The 18043-nt window shown below is 37.4% G+C and overlaps 1 protein-coding gene across 1 annotated transcript in view; it reads right to left on the reverse strand.

The window, feature by feature from the left end:
• SI (sucrase-isomaltase) overlaps positions 1-18043 on the reverse strand; it is a 414470-nt gene that overhangs the window by 142903 nt on the left and 253524 nt on the right. The window contains exons 29-35 of the mRNA XM_073674817.1: positions 12005-12173; positions 8640-8736; positions 7312-7424; positions 7100-7225; positions 3391-3519; positions 2611-2721; positions 1950-2012 (exon numbers count right to left, since the gene is read on the reverse strand). Of these exons, the coding sequence (XP_073530918.1) occupies positions 1950-2012; positions 2611-2721; positions 3391-3519; positions 7100-7225; positions 7312-7424; positions 8640-8736; positions 12005-12173 (808 nt within the window). The remainder of the gene's footprint in view (positions 1-1949; positions 2013-2610; positions 2722-3390; positions 3520-7099; positions 7226-7311; positions 7425-8639; positions 8737-12004; positions 12174-18043) is intronic.

The raw sequence follows: 18043 nt of genomic DNA on the forward strand, positions 1-18043 counted from the left end.
TATAAAAGAACCTATACATGTTTGGTGTCTATGAACTCGTAATGACATGTAGAATAAGTTGGGCAGGTCAGTTTTTGCATTTAGTGAACGTGGTAAAAAAAAAAAAAAATTACAACTGTGGTATTACACGTTTTTTGCAATTTTACCGCACTTGGAATTTTTTTCCTGTTTTCTTGTACACGATATGGTAAAACTAGTAATGCCGTTGAAAAGTACAACTTGTCCTGCAAAAAATAAGCCCTCACATGGCCATATTGACCAAAAAATAAAAACTCTATGGCTCTGGGAACAAGGGGAGCAAAAAACGAAAATGAGGTTAAAAGGACTGCAATCACAACTCTTCCCTACTCCCAAGCTATCTGTAGATTTGTGCAAAAATTGGCTTAAAATTAACAAAGTATAGCGCACACAGCAACAGCGGTGCCATCTAACACGCAGCTGCAGCAGTGAGAAAATGGTGACGACGGGGAAAATGGCTGGGTCTTATAGGTCAAGGACATGTGACATACACTGCCAATGACACATGCCCTTGCTTGTGTGAAAAAAAGCAGTTCGCTCCATGTGTGCGCTGCTGATAGGCTGACAGACTGCACCGCCCCACTGTAAATGCAGGGAAGAGAAAAATAATGGAGATCTTCATTATTTCTGCAGAGATCCATCCTCTGCCCCTCCCCCCACCCCGCTGTACACTCAAACTGCGTATTAACATTAATTTTCAGCATTACTGAGAAAAAATCCAGTTATGATTTTGGTGGACGATCAGTTATCGAACATAACTTCGAACAGCCAAATTTTTTTCAAAACAGCTCGAATTTGAGATTGGCGAACAGTTCGAGTCGAACACCGCTCATCTCTAGTTATAACAGAACTTGTGCTGAGTTACAAAGTTCAACTAATACTACAGCTCTGATAATAAGCAGATCTGTCACTCAAGGAAGATATCCCACCCTGCCAGAAACCAGGAAGTAAGGAGCCTTTAAGGAGACTACATAGCTCACGAGAAACCTCGAGAAACCCCCTTAAATTGTCTATAGAAATAGCTGACTTATAAAAATTTCTGGTACTCTGTTACAAGCGCACTACTATATTGCTGCTGTAACAAAATGTTAGTGAACTAAGAGCAGACATTAAAGATAAGATGTCATTGCTAATAAGATAGATACTCAGACATTGCATACCACTAGGTAGACTAGGATAGTACTTTCTTTTGGAAAGAAAGTTGAGTGGTGTATGTTAGAAGTGATTTCCATGAAATGTAGTGGCTAGTAGTCATGAAAATTTACTGAAGCTCTCCAATACAGAGTGGTTAATACAACTCCTCAATATATACCTAAGTGGGACAGGCTGTGGCAGTTAAATGGTTTGCCAGAGATCCACGGAGACAGGATAAGCAAAAGCTGAACTCACTAACCACACCTTTCATGCTTATGAACCCCTTCTAGCTACCCAGCACTCAAAAGATCAAGTTCATTATGGTCTGCCCTTAATTTCTATTCAGAGTCACTTATGACACTCTACATGCAACCTCTGCTTCACAAAGCGTAACCTCATTCATAGCATATTAATCAACTCCTTGTTAACAAGGTGTATGAATAATTTGCAATTCTTGCCATGTGTTACCTCCCGCATTGCTTTTCTAAAGAATTACAGATGCATATGATGCTAAGTAAAGAATAATCCATGTTTAAGTGATTAGCACTGTAGCCTTGCAGCACTGGGGTCCTGGATTCAAATCCCATCACGGACAACATCATCAAGGAGTTTGTAGGGGTTTCCTTTGAGTAGTCTGATTTCTTCCCACACTTCAAAGACATACTAATAGGGAATTTAGATTGTGATGCCCATCGGGGACAGTAATGATGATGTTTATAATGCACTGTGGAATTAGTGGTTCTATATAAGTAAGTAAAAGAATAAAAAGTTTTAGATATATCAGAGTAACTTGTTACCTGAACTTGATCATCCCAGCTGAGTGACTCATCTACAGTAACATTAGGGAAGTCTGGCCAAACCTAAAAGCAAAATAAATATTATTTATTGGATTCAATAATAATGATAATAATACATTTTTGGATATATTTTTAGCAAATGTATTTTAATAAGCATTCTATGTATTTGTAATTTTCAGAGGTTTTCCTTTGTCCTTTATCAACACTCATCTACAGAATACTTAATGATGGTTAAACTGAGTCTGGAGGTAGCCCCATCATTGAGAGTCATAATAATTACAAATGGAATGTAGGTAAATCCACTCACCGGCATGTCCACGGCTAGGATAATATTGTATGAAGTTACAGCTGATTTTAAGGAGCCAGTCTGTACAACATTATGGAAATTACAGAAATAGCCAAGTGCTCTCTTATTTACTAAAAAAATTCTTTAAAGTAACAACTTCTGGGAAATCCATCCAAAAAATACAATGTCAGTACAATTAAACACCTTTTTCCTTCACAAATTTATCAGAGGTTCATCTTGCATACCATTTGTGTAAAGTATTGTGTCTGTACTTCTTAAAAAGTCTAGATTTTTCCAATGCTAAGCTTCTTACACTTATTGCACTAACAGTGGTTCCCTTCTAGAGTAGATAGCATTGATTCATACTGTACTTACCTTTCCCCAAACTATATCATTAGAATTGGGCCATTTGATGAATACATCATCTTGTACACCTCGTTCGAAGGCTGGATAAGGCTTGGTTTCATTTCCAGAAATAGCAGGATCCTAAACACATGAGAAAGTAATCCAGATTAGTTCAAGAATTTGTGAATTCAGTTAAAGAAGTTGTCCACTACTTTTACATTGATGCCCCATCAATGTATGATCGGCCGGGGTCCCGCACGTGGCACCCCAGCCGATCAGCTGCTATCGGTGCCGGCGGAGGCCGGCGGCCGGAAGCGCTTATCTGTGGGGCTCCGCCGTCAAGTGTTAGTGGCTGCCTATGTGTACTGCACATCCGCTTCCAATTCAATAGAATGGGAGACGGATCTGCAGTACACCGCGGTGGCCACTACCACTTGATGGCGGAGCCTCGCAGATGAGAACTTCCGGCCGGTGGCTGCCGCCGCCGCCGGCTCTGTTAGCAGCTAATCGGTGGGGGTGCTGCATGAGGGACCCTGGCCAATCAAACATTGATGCCCTATCCTACGGATAGGGCATCAAAGTAAAAGTAGTGGACAACCCCTTTAAGTGAATTGTATTCTAATAATAATTACCATAGATACTTCACTTCACATGGACTTCACAACTCACTCATCATTTCCATAATTTAACATTATGTGGTGTGTGGATTTTATAAGTATGAAAATATACCAAAATCAGATATTTAACTGACTATGCTTTCAAAAATGAATTATTTACAACATATATGTTCTATAAATGATCATTACTTACCAAGAGTATAATAAATTTCATTCCTTCTCCTCTAATTTTGTCCACCAGATCTGGTAGGCCTTGGAAGCTTTCACCCAGCGTAAAGTCCATCTGTCTCTCCATGTAGTCAATGTCAGCATATTGCACATCCTGCATGGTTGAATAATACTTTGAAACACATTCTCAATTCAAGTACAGTATGGTATCATCAAACAATATCATATGAAAGTGTCACATATCATATAAAAAGACATTTAAGTCAAGTGCATTATGTTATAATATATAACAAGAGGATGGAGCGTTTGTTTCTCCAGGATTTTGGGTAATGTCAAAATTCAACAAATTTAGATCTTGATATTTAAATTGACATCATATGATCACAACCTAAAAGTTCTAATATGTTAGATGAACTTCATGACTCATGGAAAAAGTTATACTGTTTTAGAATAAATAGGCAGACATAATCTTATGCTATCGCAATAACTTTTAAATATTTAAAGAATAAATTATTCATATGCAATTCAAGCAATTTTGACACCTATCTGCTACTGATAATCAGATATTTGGACAGTTATACAGCGAAAAAACAAACTAAAGATCTTTTACACCAGAAAGAGTTAATGAACCTACATCATATTACATAAACTCTAGTAACTGCAGAGTAAAGGCAGATTTTAACTTTATTACTAGTTTTTACTTTGGTATAGTATGGATTTGTTTGCATTGAGTTGCATTTTAGACTTTAAATATTTGTTCCGTTATGTTGGGAACATTCGTGTAACTGTGGCAGCTTCCCGTTATTTTGAAGAAAAAATGTATTTTTTCATTAAAAGATAAAAATGTGCAAACTTGAATATATCCCGGCAAAATGTTAATCAGCGGACAGTTCTCTTCAGTCCCCCTCATAAACATGAATGATTGGATGCTAGTCGGCACCTTGGGAATGCATGTTGTTACATCACAATTAGTTTGCAACCGCACAGCCAGGGCACAGTGACCTCAGAGGCTTAGTCAGCACCGGATGTCTCGGTATAGATTTAAGCAGGTCTTAGAAAATGCGCGTGGTAGGGGAGGTGAAGAGAAGAGCTGAAGATAACCATAAGCATTATTATTAGAATTTTTTTAATTCTAAGTTTATTATACTCTGAGGCCTACAGAGACCCAACAGCATAATAAGAAACATTCCATTTACATTGAATAACCTTGATGCAAATAGAATTTTCCTGTTAAATTTGGTTATTTGCAAAGTTTGAACCTTGGCTGATTCGATCATCTCTACTTATCATCCATGTTTACTCCCAAAAAAGTAGATATCCCGTTGTCTGGCGTCTCCTAAACAGCTCATCTCAAAGGAGAAAAATGATTGTATATGCTAAAATCCAGACCTTAAGTGAAATCTAAGCTGCCTCTATATATATACAAATTAGTTGGCAGATTTGAAGTGTATGGCTAGTTAAACATGGTGGACTTTCATTAATATTTAATCATCAAAAGTAAAATTAGAACATATATAAAGAAAAGAAGTTAAAAAATGGCCAATTTTAAGGTTAGTTGTTTCCTGGGTAATTGTTTTTTTTTGCACTCATGGCTCTTACTTCTACTAATATTTTCACCTTCATACACACATTTAGTTGCAATATTTCTCTGCCTTCTTTGTACTAAAGAATAAATGCGCTTTCCAATTTATCAACAGTAATAACGACCTTTTTTCCATTATTCTTATATGCATTTGTGAGTAATCTTTGCTATTATTGCATTGAAATTGCTGATGGCAATAAAGTTCAAACCCATTATTTATTTTATAAGACAATACAATTAATGTCTCTTGATTTGTTCCAGTGCTCATATCTTAATGAATGTACAGTATGTACTGACCTAGAGTCAAGCAACAGTAAAGTAAGTAAATCTGAAAAAAACACATCCTCTTATATAGCATAAAAAATATAACTTCAAAGACCTTTCCCTTTCCTGGATTTTCTCATACCTTACTAACTGCACATTTAGCAGCTCCCATTCCCATACTACCTCCTCATCCTGCCCTCTCTCTATTGGTGAACTTCAATGCTCTGTCCTGATACCCCTACTCTTCTCCATCTATACTTTTAGCTTAGGGCAACTGACAAAGTCCCTTGGCTTCCATGACCATCTGTATGCTGATGACACTAAAATCTACCTCTCTGGCCCAAATGTCACCTGTCTGCTGTCCAGAATACCAGAGTTTCTATAAGCCATAATCTCCTTGTTCTCATCACGTTTTCTAAAAGTCAATGTGAATAAAACCGAACTCATCATCTTTCCTCCATCTCAATCAGCCCTCCTGATCTATTTATATATCACTATAACTATAACTGACACTATAACTGACATCATTTTTTTCATTGTACCGCAAGGCCACTACTTCATTGTTATGCTTGATTCTGCCCTGCCCTTCAAACCCCATACCCAAGCCATTTTACACCATCTGTCTCCAGCAACTCAAAAATATTTCTAAAATTCGTCCCTTCCTCAACCCGAATCTATAAAAATGTAAGTAGATCCCCTCATCATCTCTCACTTTGACTACTGCAATACTTAACTCCTTAATTTTTTTATACATATGTAACCCCTTTTACACATGTACAGAACCCTAAAATTAATGATGCTTTAAAAATAAAATATAATAAAAAAATAATAATTATAACTTTCTTTAATATATCTTTAAAAACACATGCTACTCAATGGTACTTCACAATTCCATTTCTTTGTGAAGTGCCATCCCATAGATTATGTTTTTAAAGATATTCGGTATATAATAAAGTTATATTTTTTATATTATATATGAGGGCCAATTTTTGTGATTTATTGATTGTTAAAGGTTGTTATGCCTTATATCACTATTTATCTTTCTATTAGTCCAACAGTATAGTAATTATTAATTTGACCTTTAATTTAGATACTATAGAATATCCTCCTCTTGTAAGTTCTTTGCATTTTACATTTTAAACATTTCCAAGTCATTGATTTAAGTGTCACTTTTTTTCCCTATAACTATGTAAGTTGAGTTTAAAATGTAAAGAAACTTTACCCGTTAGGCTATTTTCACAGCATCAAAAACATAGCGTCTTACAGTTCCAGTAAAGTGGATGGGATTTGTAGAAATCTCCTGCCCACTGAACTTTTTTTTCTCAGCGTAAAGTGACCTTTCAAATCTGCACTATGTGAATTTCTCTTACAGTTACACTGAGTTTTATATACATAGTTTTCCTATAGACTTGAATTAAATGTGTAAAATCCGCAAATAAAAAACGCACATTCGTGTTTAATGCATTTCCACCACAGAAACTCATTAAAAACGCATGTAATCCACACATGACTATATCAATAAAATTTTGTCAAAGCCAAATACCAGGAAGTATCAAAAACAAAGCAGATTTATTTAAAGCATGGCACACCAAAAAGAGAAATAAAAAAATGCAGTTCCAAACGTGTAAAAAATGCACTCAAAAACGCAATGAAAACTCAAGTAACCTAATAGGTGCAGAAATGGTGCAGAAAATCTGCAACATCTGTAACTCACCAAAAGCTCATAGTGGGAAAGTAGGCTTAGATCCCTGCTGAAGATCTCTTACCCAGCTAACCAGTCTCTTGCTTTACATTGACTATAGGATTGCTGCTTCCAACAAATGGTGCTAAAAACCCTGTTCTCTTCCACTGTGAAAACACTACTTGCATATTTCATTATGTAACTTACGTAGGGAATCAGAGCCCGCTTCATATTATCATACAGGTCAGAAATTTCCGAATCATTTTTGTATCCATATCGACATAATTGAAATCCAAGTGACCAGTAGGCCGGCATCACAGGGCGTCCAATCAGCTTAAAAAAAAATTAAATAAATGCTTAAAAATGCAGAATTGACAAAAATGAATTAAACCTAGGAGTCACAACAAACTGTATCTTACTTGTGTGTACTGCTTCACAACTGTCTCCGGCTCGGGTCCCAAGACTAAATAAAAATCCAGAATTCCTCCTATAGTGCGGAACGTTAATGCTGGGGTTTCTTGTAAAGAAATATCTAAAAAAAACACAATATTACATATTCTCAATGTCAACTAATGTGAAAAACTAAATTTATACTGTACGATATTTTCTTCTGATCTATTTTATTGTTGGATGGTAGATTTTTTTAATTCTATATTTTGAACGTAATTATGGGATGCAGCCATCTTGCCTGAGCTGCTATTCGGCTCTGCTAACATCATTCAGAGACATGATTAACAGCAGCTAAAAATGAATGCCGTAATCCTTTTTGACTTTGATGAGATAGTTTTTGCTTCATGTTCTGTGACTTTAACAAAAGTCATTGTGCAGGATGGGGACATAAGTGATCCGCGGCCATCACTTAGTCTCATGGTGATTTCTGTTATTGACATATGTTATTAAGCATAATGAGATGTAAAATGATTCAGAAATATTGTCAAAAATAACATGACAGAATATCACTACTAAATCAGTACTAAAACACAGTAAGTAAAACTGAATGTGCCTAGAATAGTCATGTATGTATCCTAAAATAAATTAAACAAAATAATAGGGCAAATTAGATGGACCATGCATTTTTTTCCACTTGTAGCTTTCTAGATTTCTATTTTTGAGGATACTCGTACATTCGCATTAATGACCCCTGTAAGATTGTTCATGTTGCCATAATGTCAAAAAGTACTGTGCAAATCATAATACGAGAATGTGAAATACAGAGTATGCTGACACTTTATGTATTCTACATAATACTACAACTACACTTTCAATCTTATTATATTTTATTCATACAAATTTGTAGTGATGGGGGAGCAGAGCACGCTAGGTAGAGTAGGGGAAAAAGAGGTGTGCTTTCATATGGATAAGCATCTAAGATATCCATCCAACACAGATCCCGTAAATGAAGAAGAGAAGGCAGAACTCTTAGTAGATGCAAAAATAAGGATATATTTGTAATCCACAGGTTGCAACATTTTGTTAAATGGCATAACCTGCAATGAAACCTGTTAACAGAGGCTCCGACACATATGTGAACCTTTGAAAGAGAGGAGATTTGTGAATTATATTCTGTGTTCAATTTTCTTACTGTAGATCAGCTCTCATTTTCAATTTAAAAGAGAGGAAAATGAGAAAAGATTTCTTAGACAATAAAGAGTAAGAATTAACAAAAAATGTAATGCTACTTAGAGACAATATGCTAATTATCACATAATGCATTGAAGACAAAAAAGCAAAAAAATGAACAGTTTACCCATAGCATTGCTGTTGAGCAAAAGGACTCCATGAGCATTGCCATCATTATCCAGCCCCATATAAAATGGATGAACTCCATATGAGTTAACGAGGTTCTAAAAGAATAAAACAAGTAGTATATTATTGAACTGCTATTGGAAATGAGGCTGTAGTAGACTTTAGTGTACTATTTAGCCAGACATCAACTGAAATATTTGAAACACTACCATGCTTAAAGAATAACTAAACTTTCATATTTGTTTTCAGAATTTTGTCCAACATAGAAAGTTTTGAAATTTTACAAAACACTTTATTATCAAATTTGTATTCCTTCCTCTAAAAAACTCAGAACAGACTCGCCCATTATAAGTCAATAGGAATAAAATAGGTTCACAAAAACAGATCACATATGAATTACCATCCATATTTCATGTTTTTTTTACATGGGTCCATTACAGTTTAATAAAATAGGAAACTGTATTTGACCTTTATTATTTATTAAATTGTTCATGAAAAACCTGCATGTCACATGTATGTAAAAAAACGAACATACAGATGGCACAGGTACACAAAAGACAAACTTATGGATAAAATACAGATATGAAAAACGGATCACAATATGGATACTAAAATGTCATTTTTATTCTGGATGAAAAACTGATGATTTTTGATATCTTTTATCAGACTAATATATTAAACTTCTAGGTGCCATCAGTATGCAATACTCATAGCATACAGACAGCACACTGACCAATGCAAGTCAAAGGGATAGATCACATAAACGTTACATACGATGGTCTGCATGTAAAAAATTTCAGCACACACTAATGTGATCATTATTCTTGATTAAACTCTCCCATTAAAATTCAATGGATGCATAAAAAAGATTACATAAGGGTTACCATCCATATGCAATGCATTTTTCATGAATACATTACAAACTGTATTTGACCTTTATTTTATATTAAATTGTTTATGGGAAAAACAGATACAATACAGATGTACAAAACAAACATGAATTGCATACAGATGTTTAAAAGGACATACGGATGGCATAAGATTGGCACTATAAAAAAAAAATTGACAGTTTTTTCTGATGTAAACGGATGATTTTGCATATGCTGGTATGACCAAACAGAATGGGGTAACATACATGAATAAAAGTTACATATTTTGAAAGGCCTGCCCAAGCCCTATTTCAGGATACTGGATACTAACTATTAGTAGGGTAGGCAAACATTAGCTGACAGATTCCATTTAAGCCCTGTACATGGGCATGCAGGTCATAGGAAGCTGAAAAAAATGCTACCTTGATATTTGTCATCTGATGTCTTATTACAGAGAAATCTACATTTTTCTTATATGTAAGTGAGCTGTTCAGTACTATTGGCCGGACATTGATCTGCATTAGAGTCTGCCTCCAGAAATGATTATAAATAAAAGAGGGTCTTATCAGTGTGATGTGTAATGGCTGCTCTCTGCACTCCTCATCTCACTGCAGAGCTGTGTGTGATTATAACTGACACATCTGCAGATTCCTCCAAGCTTCAGCAATTTTGTTTGTAATGAGGCAAAGTTCAGTTCTACTGTTTTGTGTCAGTTACATGTCTCACACTGGTAATGTCCCCATTTCATAAAATTAAGATCTGGAGGCAGATTCTCATGCAGATCAGTGTCTGGTCCATAGCCCTGAACAGGTCATTTACATATAAGAAAAACCTGGATTTCTCTGGAATAAGACATTGGATCATAGATATCAAGGTATCATTTTATTCAGCTTACTATAACCTACATGCTCAATAGACAGCTTAGGAGGGTTAGTCCTATTGACAGATTCCCTTTAACCCCTCCACCCAAGGAGATTTTCAGTTTTTCATTTAATTTACTTTATACAGTATTTTGATAGAGTGGACATTTCAGAAAGCAGAGATATCAAATATGTGTATTTTTTTAATTGTTTTATTTTTAATGGAACAAAAAGGAGGTGATTTGAACTTTTGTGTTTTTAAATTTTTTTTTACTGTGTTTAAAGAGAAACTGTCACCAGTTTTGTGACATAGTACTTAAAAATATCACCTTATTCAGCGTCTGCGCTGCATTCCCTAAATCCTTATATAACCCGCTGACTCCCCCTGTATACCACAAAAAAACTTTTTATTGGCAGAAAACTGGTGACAGGTTCCCTTTAAACATAGTAAAAAAATTGTTTAAACATTTTTAAAAAACACAAAAGTTCAAATATCCTTCCTTTTGACCCATTAAAAATAAAACAATTAAAAAAATACACATATTTGGCGTTGCTGCATTCAGAAATGTCCAATCTATCAAAATATAGATTAAATCAGCCATCGAGTGTGGGGAAAGATGCAGGCTCAGCATCAGAGCTTGCATCAAAGGAAGGGACACGGCCAATGACATGAAGGGGTTAATACAATTGGATCACTAGTAGAGCTGTCAGGTACTTTGCTCGCATAGTTCTTTCACTGAAGTGGCTGCTTCTGACACATTTTTCCACAGGCACTACTCACCCTGATTAATTTTGGTGGCGTCATTTGCCTCAGACACTTTCAACTCCTGGCTGCAAATCTACCTTTTTTCCTACAGGCTGGAGGGCCCTCCATGCCTGGGACCATCTGCAAGGGTCAATTAGGCTTCAAAAAGCCTGGAGTGTTATACCGATACATGGTTGTGCCCAACCCTACGTTACTCTGCCACAGGCAGAACCTCCAACTTGCTTACCCTAAGTGGTATGAAACAGTAGCCTAAATACCCTCTAATAAACTGGATGCATCCAAATAATGATCTCTATGCTCGATATACCTAACCATCTTATCGTGTGCATCAAATGACAATATTAGCTGCATACAATTTCTTCATTGTAATTTATTGCCAAGTTCTGACTGGTTTACATTGAGAACTATGTTGGCCACTATACTGAGAATTGTTATTGGTGTTTCCTTTTGAATGTTAACAAGGATGATATTTTGAGCGCAATCTAGAATGACAGAAGATTAACTTATAAAGGTCACATCCTTCAGCTCAAGCCAGGTCTAACTAGATAATCTTTGTGACAACATGCAGCTCACAAGCCATATTTTCTGATATTCCCAATAGACAAAGGGGTTTTCATCATTACCCATGGGGCATTAGCTCACACCTCTAACCATTATGTTTAATATTTTGGCTTTTCTACATCTTATACGTTTTTGTCCTCATTCTTATGCAACAGATCACGTCTACAATAATTTTGATGAGGCTTATTTTAATTAAAAAATTTGGACTCTATCTCAATTTTAAAAATAAAGTTGTTAGTGTTCATTTAATTTATCAATGACATTTCTAAGTATTCTCAAAGAATAACAGTTTTTACAAACAGCTACTTACTAGAGGAGGCTGATCTTTAGCAAACAGACCTATCGTTTTTCTATTAATTTCATGACGGTAGTATGGATGTTCAGTTTCTCCTAAACCAAAAACATATTCTGATGGAAGTCTGGTAGAAATCTGAAGAAACATATCTTCAAATGTCATTCCGGGCAGTTTAGAGTCCCAACTGGAAAAATAAATAGAGTGAAAATGATACATAGTTACATAGGTTGAAAAAAAGACCTACATCCATCAAGTTCAACCTTTCTCCACCAATTATACATTTTGTCACTAAATTAACTATAACCCACAATGATACATGTAATTTTATAACAAAAAGGCTACGGTCAACTGATTTAAATATCTAGAACAAAAATACCATAAAAACTGAGAGGACAAAAAGGGAAAATATGAAAAAAATTCCCACCAATACCAGAAGCAAAGCTGAGTACAGTTCAGTCTACCTAGGCAAAGTAGATATAATTCGATATCTTCGTAACAATGTCATTGGCATGAAAATACCAATAAAAGAGGAACCACCTGCGGTCCTGCAATACCCCAACCTATTGTATCCTTCCTTATTACCCTTTAGGTTGTAAGCTCATGAGGACAATGTCTTCTCCCCTTTGAACCAGTCTGTTAGTTTATTTTATTTTATGTATGAAATATGTATATAAACCCTTTTCACAGGTGTAGCACCATGAAATTAATGGTGTTTTAAATAATAATAGTAATAATAATAATAAAAATAATAATTATTGGTGGCAGCAACTGACTTAGTCTGAATTTGAAATCCGTTTTACCAAAACTATCCAAAACGATAAACTTTCCCTTGAAGACTTATTGGCATGTAGATGATGGTGGTAAACTGTTTCGATGTGGAAAAAAAATAAGTTGAAAATTTCAAAATTGAACGTAATTTATAATCAGATTTCCACAGCATAAAAATGATTCATTTCTCACTGCTATTATTTTATGCAACAGGCGTATTTTTCGTTCATAATATATGCATGATTCATCTGTTCAGACTCTGCTAAAAAGACCATTTCTTAAAATATGTCAGCTGCACACGTTTCCATCAACATCTCTAATCTGAGTGTCTCAAACATTTGAAACTCAAAGGACAGATGACACAAGCAATAATCCCCCCGGACGGAAGTCTAATTTCTTTTTGTTCTAAATTTGATTAGAAGAGAGAGCCTGACATTTTACAGAGGAATCAATTGCTTTCAAAGCACAAATGAGTTTCTGAGGAAGTGCTTGAAGATATTCCCTTAGGCTCGCTAATGGGCCCCAAAAAAACAGACTTCTCCAAAAAAGTAGTAGCTTAATTAATTTGCTTAACCAAACACTTATTACTGGAAGTCCAAATATTTTGACTTTTAACCTCCAAAATATATTCTTTATAATTATTACTAATAAACCTGACAGATTATAGCAGACACTGTGCCTATGAAGGTATTTTAGAACCCTGGTTCTTTATCCTGAAAAAAATTCTTACAGTATATTGTATAATGTGAGGAATATAAATTGATTTAACAAATTAATTTTTGCTATTTCTACATAGGCATCTCAGGCAACTGACTATGGTGCTGAAGAAAAGGGGCAGTGGAATTCAGGGAAATTAGATAAAAAATTGAAAAGCTCTTTGAAAAGACATCAAAGGAGATAAGTTACAATAATGGAGATGTCCTGTGAACATGAAGAGATAGTATTCAAAAACAGGAGGCAATAACTTGTGAGACAAAAAAAAATTACCTCCAAAATAAGGAAAGCTATGACTATTGAATATTTTGCATAAGGATATAGGGGATATTTAAAGGGAACTGTCACTTGGTTCATGCTGCACAAATCAAAGGCACCATAAGTCAGAGACTGGCTGCACAATTGCAGCCAGATATACTGAAACTCTCCAGCATTTTAGAAAAAAAAAGTTAGAAGAACCGGCTGCGAATCATAGACAGATTAGTCCTGCACCAGCCCTTGCCACCTTCTCACTGCTCCAACCCATAGCAAAAGACTTGTCAATCACCTTGAGCTCTGCAGAGAAATCTCATTTCTTAATATAGTACCCTGCCTGATCTTCTAAAGCCAGAGCACTTCAGACAAAAATATACATGGATGCCATCATGCAACAAGGTTCTGATTCATGCTGCTCATTGCTTTGGCTGCATGGAATTAAGTGACAGGTTCCCTTTAAAGAACTTGTTACTTTATTTGATGCATTGCACTTAAAGATTATTAAAAGGACTTTCCACTTTATCTTTAATTTACCAAATTTGCTCAGTATATAATGTTATGTCACATACTAAAATTATAGACATTGCCGATTCTCCTCCTGCACTTGTTAGTACAGCCTTCATCATAGACATTAAAGCTGCTGTTCTCAAAATGGCTGCTCATGGTAGAGCATGTGACCAAACATCAGCCTCCTCGATTGAAAAAAATGCTTTACCAAGTTAAGGGCTCTTTTTTTTTAATTGGAAGAAGCTGATGGACTGGACTGGTCACAGCGGCCATCTTGAAAATTGGAGATTTGTGCAATCAATGAGGAAGGCTGCACTAGTAAGCGCAAAAGAAGAACCGGTAAATAGTAAGTGCTACAAAATCATGCCCAAACAAGTATGTTAAAATAAAGATAGAGTGGACAATCCCTTTGAGAGACAAGGGTAGAGCATATTACATATTAAAAATGAATGTCGTCCATACTTTACATTATTAATGTAGAAAATGTAGAAAATGTGTAAATGTATATAATCTGGCTTGAAGTTCATTAAATATTGTATTATGACTAATGCATGGCCTGAACAGATAGTGCATGCTGCAAGGATTCAAGTAAAATTATTTGTGTCATCATGGACTACCTCTTGAAGCCCCGCACAAGGTACATATTTAGCAAATGGTAACTTCATACTTAGTGGGTTATGGCACCATGGCTCACCACGGGCTTTTGTTTAATCATGGTATGTAAGATGTTACAGACAAATGTCAAGTTAAATAGAATCTGTCATTAGATTCATGCTGCCTGAACCACGTTCAGCATGAATCAGAGCATGGCTGCACCATTGAAGCCAAAAATGTTTTATTCTGAATTTCTGTAGCATTTCACAGAAAACAGAGTGTAAAAAGCTGGCCTGGGAATTGAAAGAGAGGTATAACTAGTCCTGACATTTCCCAGCCCTGCTATAGTTGATTGAAAGGTCATAACCATATGTGTAAGTAGAAAGAGTTAATTAACTGGGGCGGAGAAAAGTCATCCAGGGATTGCATCAGACTAATCTGGTCACGCCCTCTAGTACATAGTCAGCTTTCCAAACTATGACCCCAATTTATTAAAGCTGGCGTTTCATACACCAGTCTAAATGAGGTGCACGCAGGAATAAAATGTGTCAAATTCATTAAAAGGCGCTTCACTTCACTTAATGAATTTGGTGCATGTTAGTAGTGACATGTGCCTTGCCAGAAATGTTATTTAAGTCAGGACCACCACTATTAATGAATTATAAGGAAGGGTGTAGCCACGCCATGTCCCGTCCCGGCTCCTCCCAAGCTCTATGCATTTTGATGGAGCTCCCTGACATTGCCGTGTTAACTCCAAAAGTCAAAGTTAAGACTTTTCAAAGCATTCTATGCCATTTTTTGGGGGGTAAGGACTTTGATGACTTGGGACCTATGTCTTTTAAGAAAACCTCTGTGTCAGGCTATGCTCACGCAATGAGTATTTGGTGTTTTGATGTTGTAATTGCTTTGATGCATTTCTGCACATATTAGCTGAATTAGTTTACTTGCATGTATTTTTATTTGTGTTTTTTTATATGCATTTTCATTGCCTTTTTGACACTTGTTTCTGTCTCTTTTTGGCATTTAATATTTTAAATAAAGAATATGCTTTGTTTTCTATTCTTTCTTGTAATTGAGTTTGACAAAACTTTATTGATATAATCATGTGCAGATTACATGCGTTAATGTGGGTTTTCACAGCAGAAATGCACAAAAAATGAATGCATTTTTTACCTGGGGATTTTCTACACCTGATGCAATTCTATGGTTAAAACCCACACATAGAATTCAGCTTATCCGATAGAGAGATTGACTTGTTGCTAATTTCAAACACGCAACACAGGTCAGTTTATGTGTGATGAACCTGTAGCCGCCATCTTGGTAATGATAAATCATATCCAGGGATGGCCACACTTCAGCAGCCCCCACCCTTGGGACCTTCTGTTAAAACGTCAACTAGATAGTTTCCCCCCATCCAGGCTCCTGTAAGATAAGAAGCCTACTTAACACTTGAATGCTAGGAGCTTCAAAGACTTCGAGAGGAAACACAGCCAGCAGGGGGGGGTGCTTCGTCTATCTGTACCTGACCATTTGTCCCATAGGACTAGTTTCTTTGTCTGTCACAAGCATGGAGGCATAAGATATAGAAACATGAAAAGTACACGCATGTTGCATGGGATGGGCCAATAAAAAAATATCACGGTGTCCCGGAGCCATTGCGCACACAAGCCTCCGCGGTAGACGTTTGTACGTGCTCTGGAAGCCAAGATATAGCGCTGAGCCATTCCTGAGGACCGTATGGTATCATAATTGATATCAAAAGGTCGGTTACGGCGGCCCGAATCCGTGGGAACCCCTGTGGGTATCCTGAGACCATCCCAGAAGAAGTTATTGGGTTCCTTAGAATTTGGGCTTCTGATCGAAGTTAGACGTGAGGGTGGAGACTGAGCCAGCTGACCTCACCAGCAGTGGGCGGGACGGGGCAGGTAAGATAGCAGGACAGACAAGAGATAAGTCAGTCTTGACCCAAGAGTGGTGTGCTGAACATCTGAGCACCAGCTGAGGCCACCAAGGGGAGGAGCAGTTTGACCATGCGGTGGTAGGCCTCAGCCTGTAACAAAGAACCGTGCCTGCGATCGCAGAATCCTCTCCCTGCGTCACAAGAAAATCAAGAAACCGGTAACTGATATGCTGTGGTGATTCTGTGTGTTGTATTCCATTGTTGTATGGTTTAGCCTGACCTTATACCTGTGTATATTTAGTTGTATATCGTGTATCTAGTGTATTATTATAATCAATTACCTCAAGTAATTGTGGGCCTGCCTTTTATTCTGCATAACGAACGCACGTCCGTGTGAGCTCGGCTCAAGCCAAAAACGCTACCCAGGGTTGGTTCCTGACCCGATATAGGCCCATTCACGGACTGGGCGTATATCTAAACTAGGGACTGGTGGCAGCATACCAACTGGGGATTGGGGAAGGCTGGTAGTGACGGTCGGAGGTTCAGATATATATATTCCTGGCGCGGCCAAGGAAGATATATATACCGCCCTCACTACAGAGGGCCCCGATACCCAGTAGGTTACAGGACAGTCTCCCTGGCGACCGCTTATCCTAGGTGCAGTTCCTTGACTGACCTGAGGCTAAGAGGGCGCTAGCGAGTTGTGCTGTGTAGTGACGTTACGGTTTAGTGACGTTGAAGGGATAACACACTACCGTGTTCCCTGCGCTGGTTGCAGCTTCCTGGCACTACTTTCTCTAGGTGCAGTACCTTGACTGACCTGAGAGGTAAGGGGGCGCCAGAGAGCTGCACCCACCGGCCGGCTTTCATCACATTGGTGGCAGAGCGGTGGGATTGCAGAATAATAGTGTTGTGGGACCCCTACTCCCAGGCACTAAAGACTGCCAGTGGTAACTTCCACTGCTGGAGTCTTAAGGTCAGCCCAACGTTAGACGGTCAGGCTAAAAGTATAACAAGGTGTGTGCAAACTCAGGGTTGCAGCGGTGTCGGTTACCAAGATGGCAGACGGCACCAGGAGCAAGACCCTGCAAGAGGCTAATGCTACGGTCCGTGTGGCAGGAGGGGAGGACATTGTTACTCATGGCGAGGAGGAGTCCAGCCCGGGCACCTCAGGGAGCCAGTCCCCAGTATACGGTCCCGCAGTGGGCTGCCCACCACCTACCCAGCCCAGTCTGTCCAGATCACAAGCCCTTTTACAAGCGGCTATGGCAAGTCTCCAGTCTCATGGCGATGCCGTCTACAAAACCCTCCTGGCA

The sequence above is a fragment of the Phyllobates terribilis genome, unplaced genomic scaffold (genome assembly GCF_046119375.1).
Source record: "Phyllobates terribilis strain yellow unplaced genomic scaffold, ASM4611937v1 Scaffold_3__8_contigs__length_932513732, whole genome shotgun sequence".
Classification (NCBI taxonomy): domain Eukaryota; kingdom Metazoa; phylum Chordata; class Amphibia; order Anura; family Dendrobatidae; genus Phyllobates; species Phyllobates terribilis.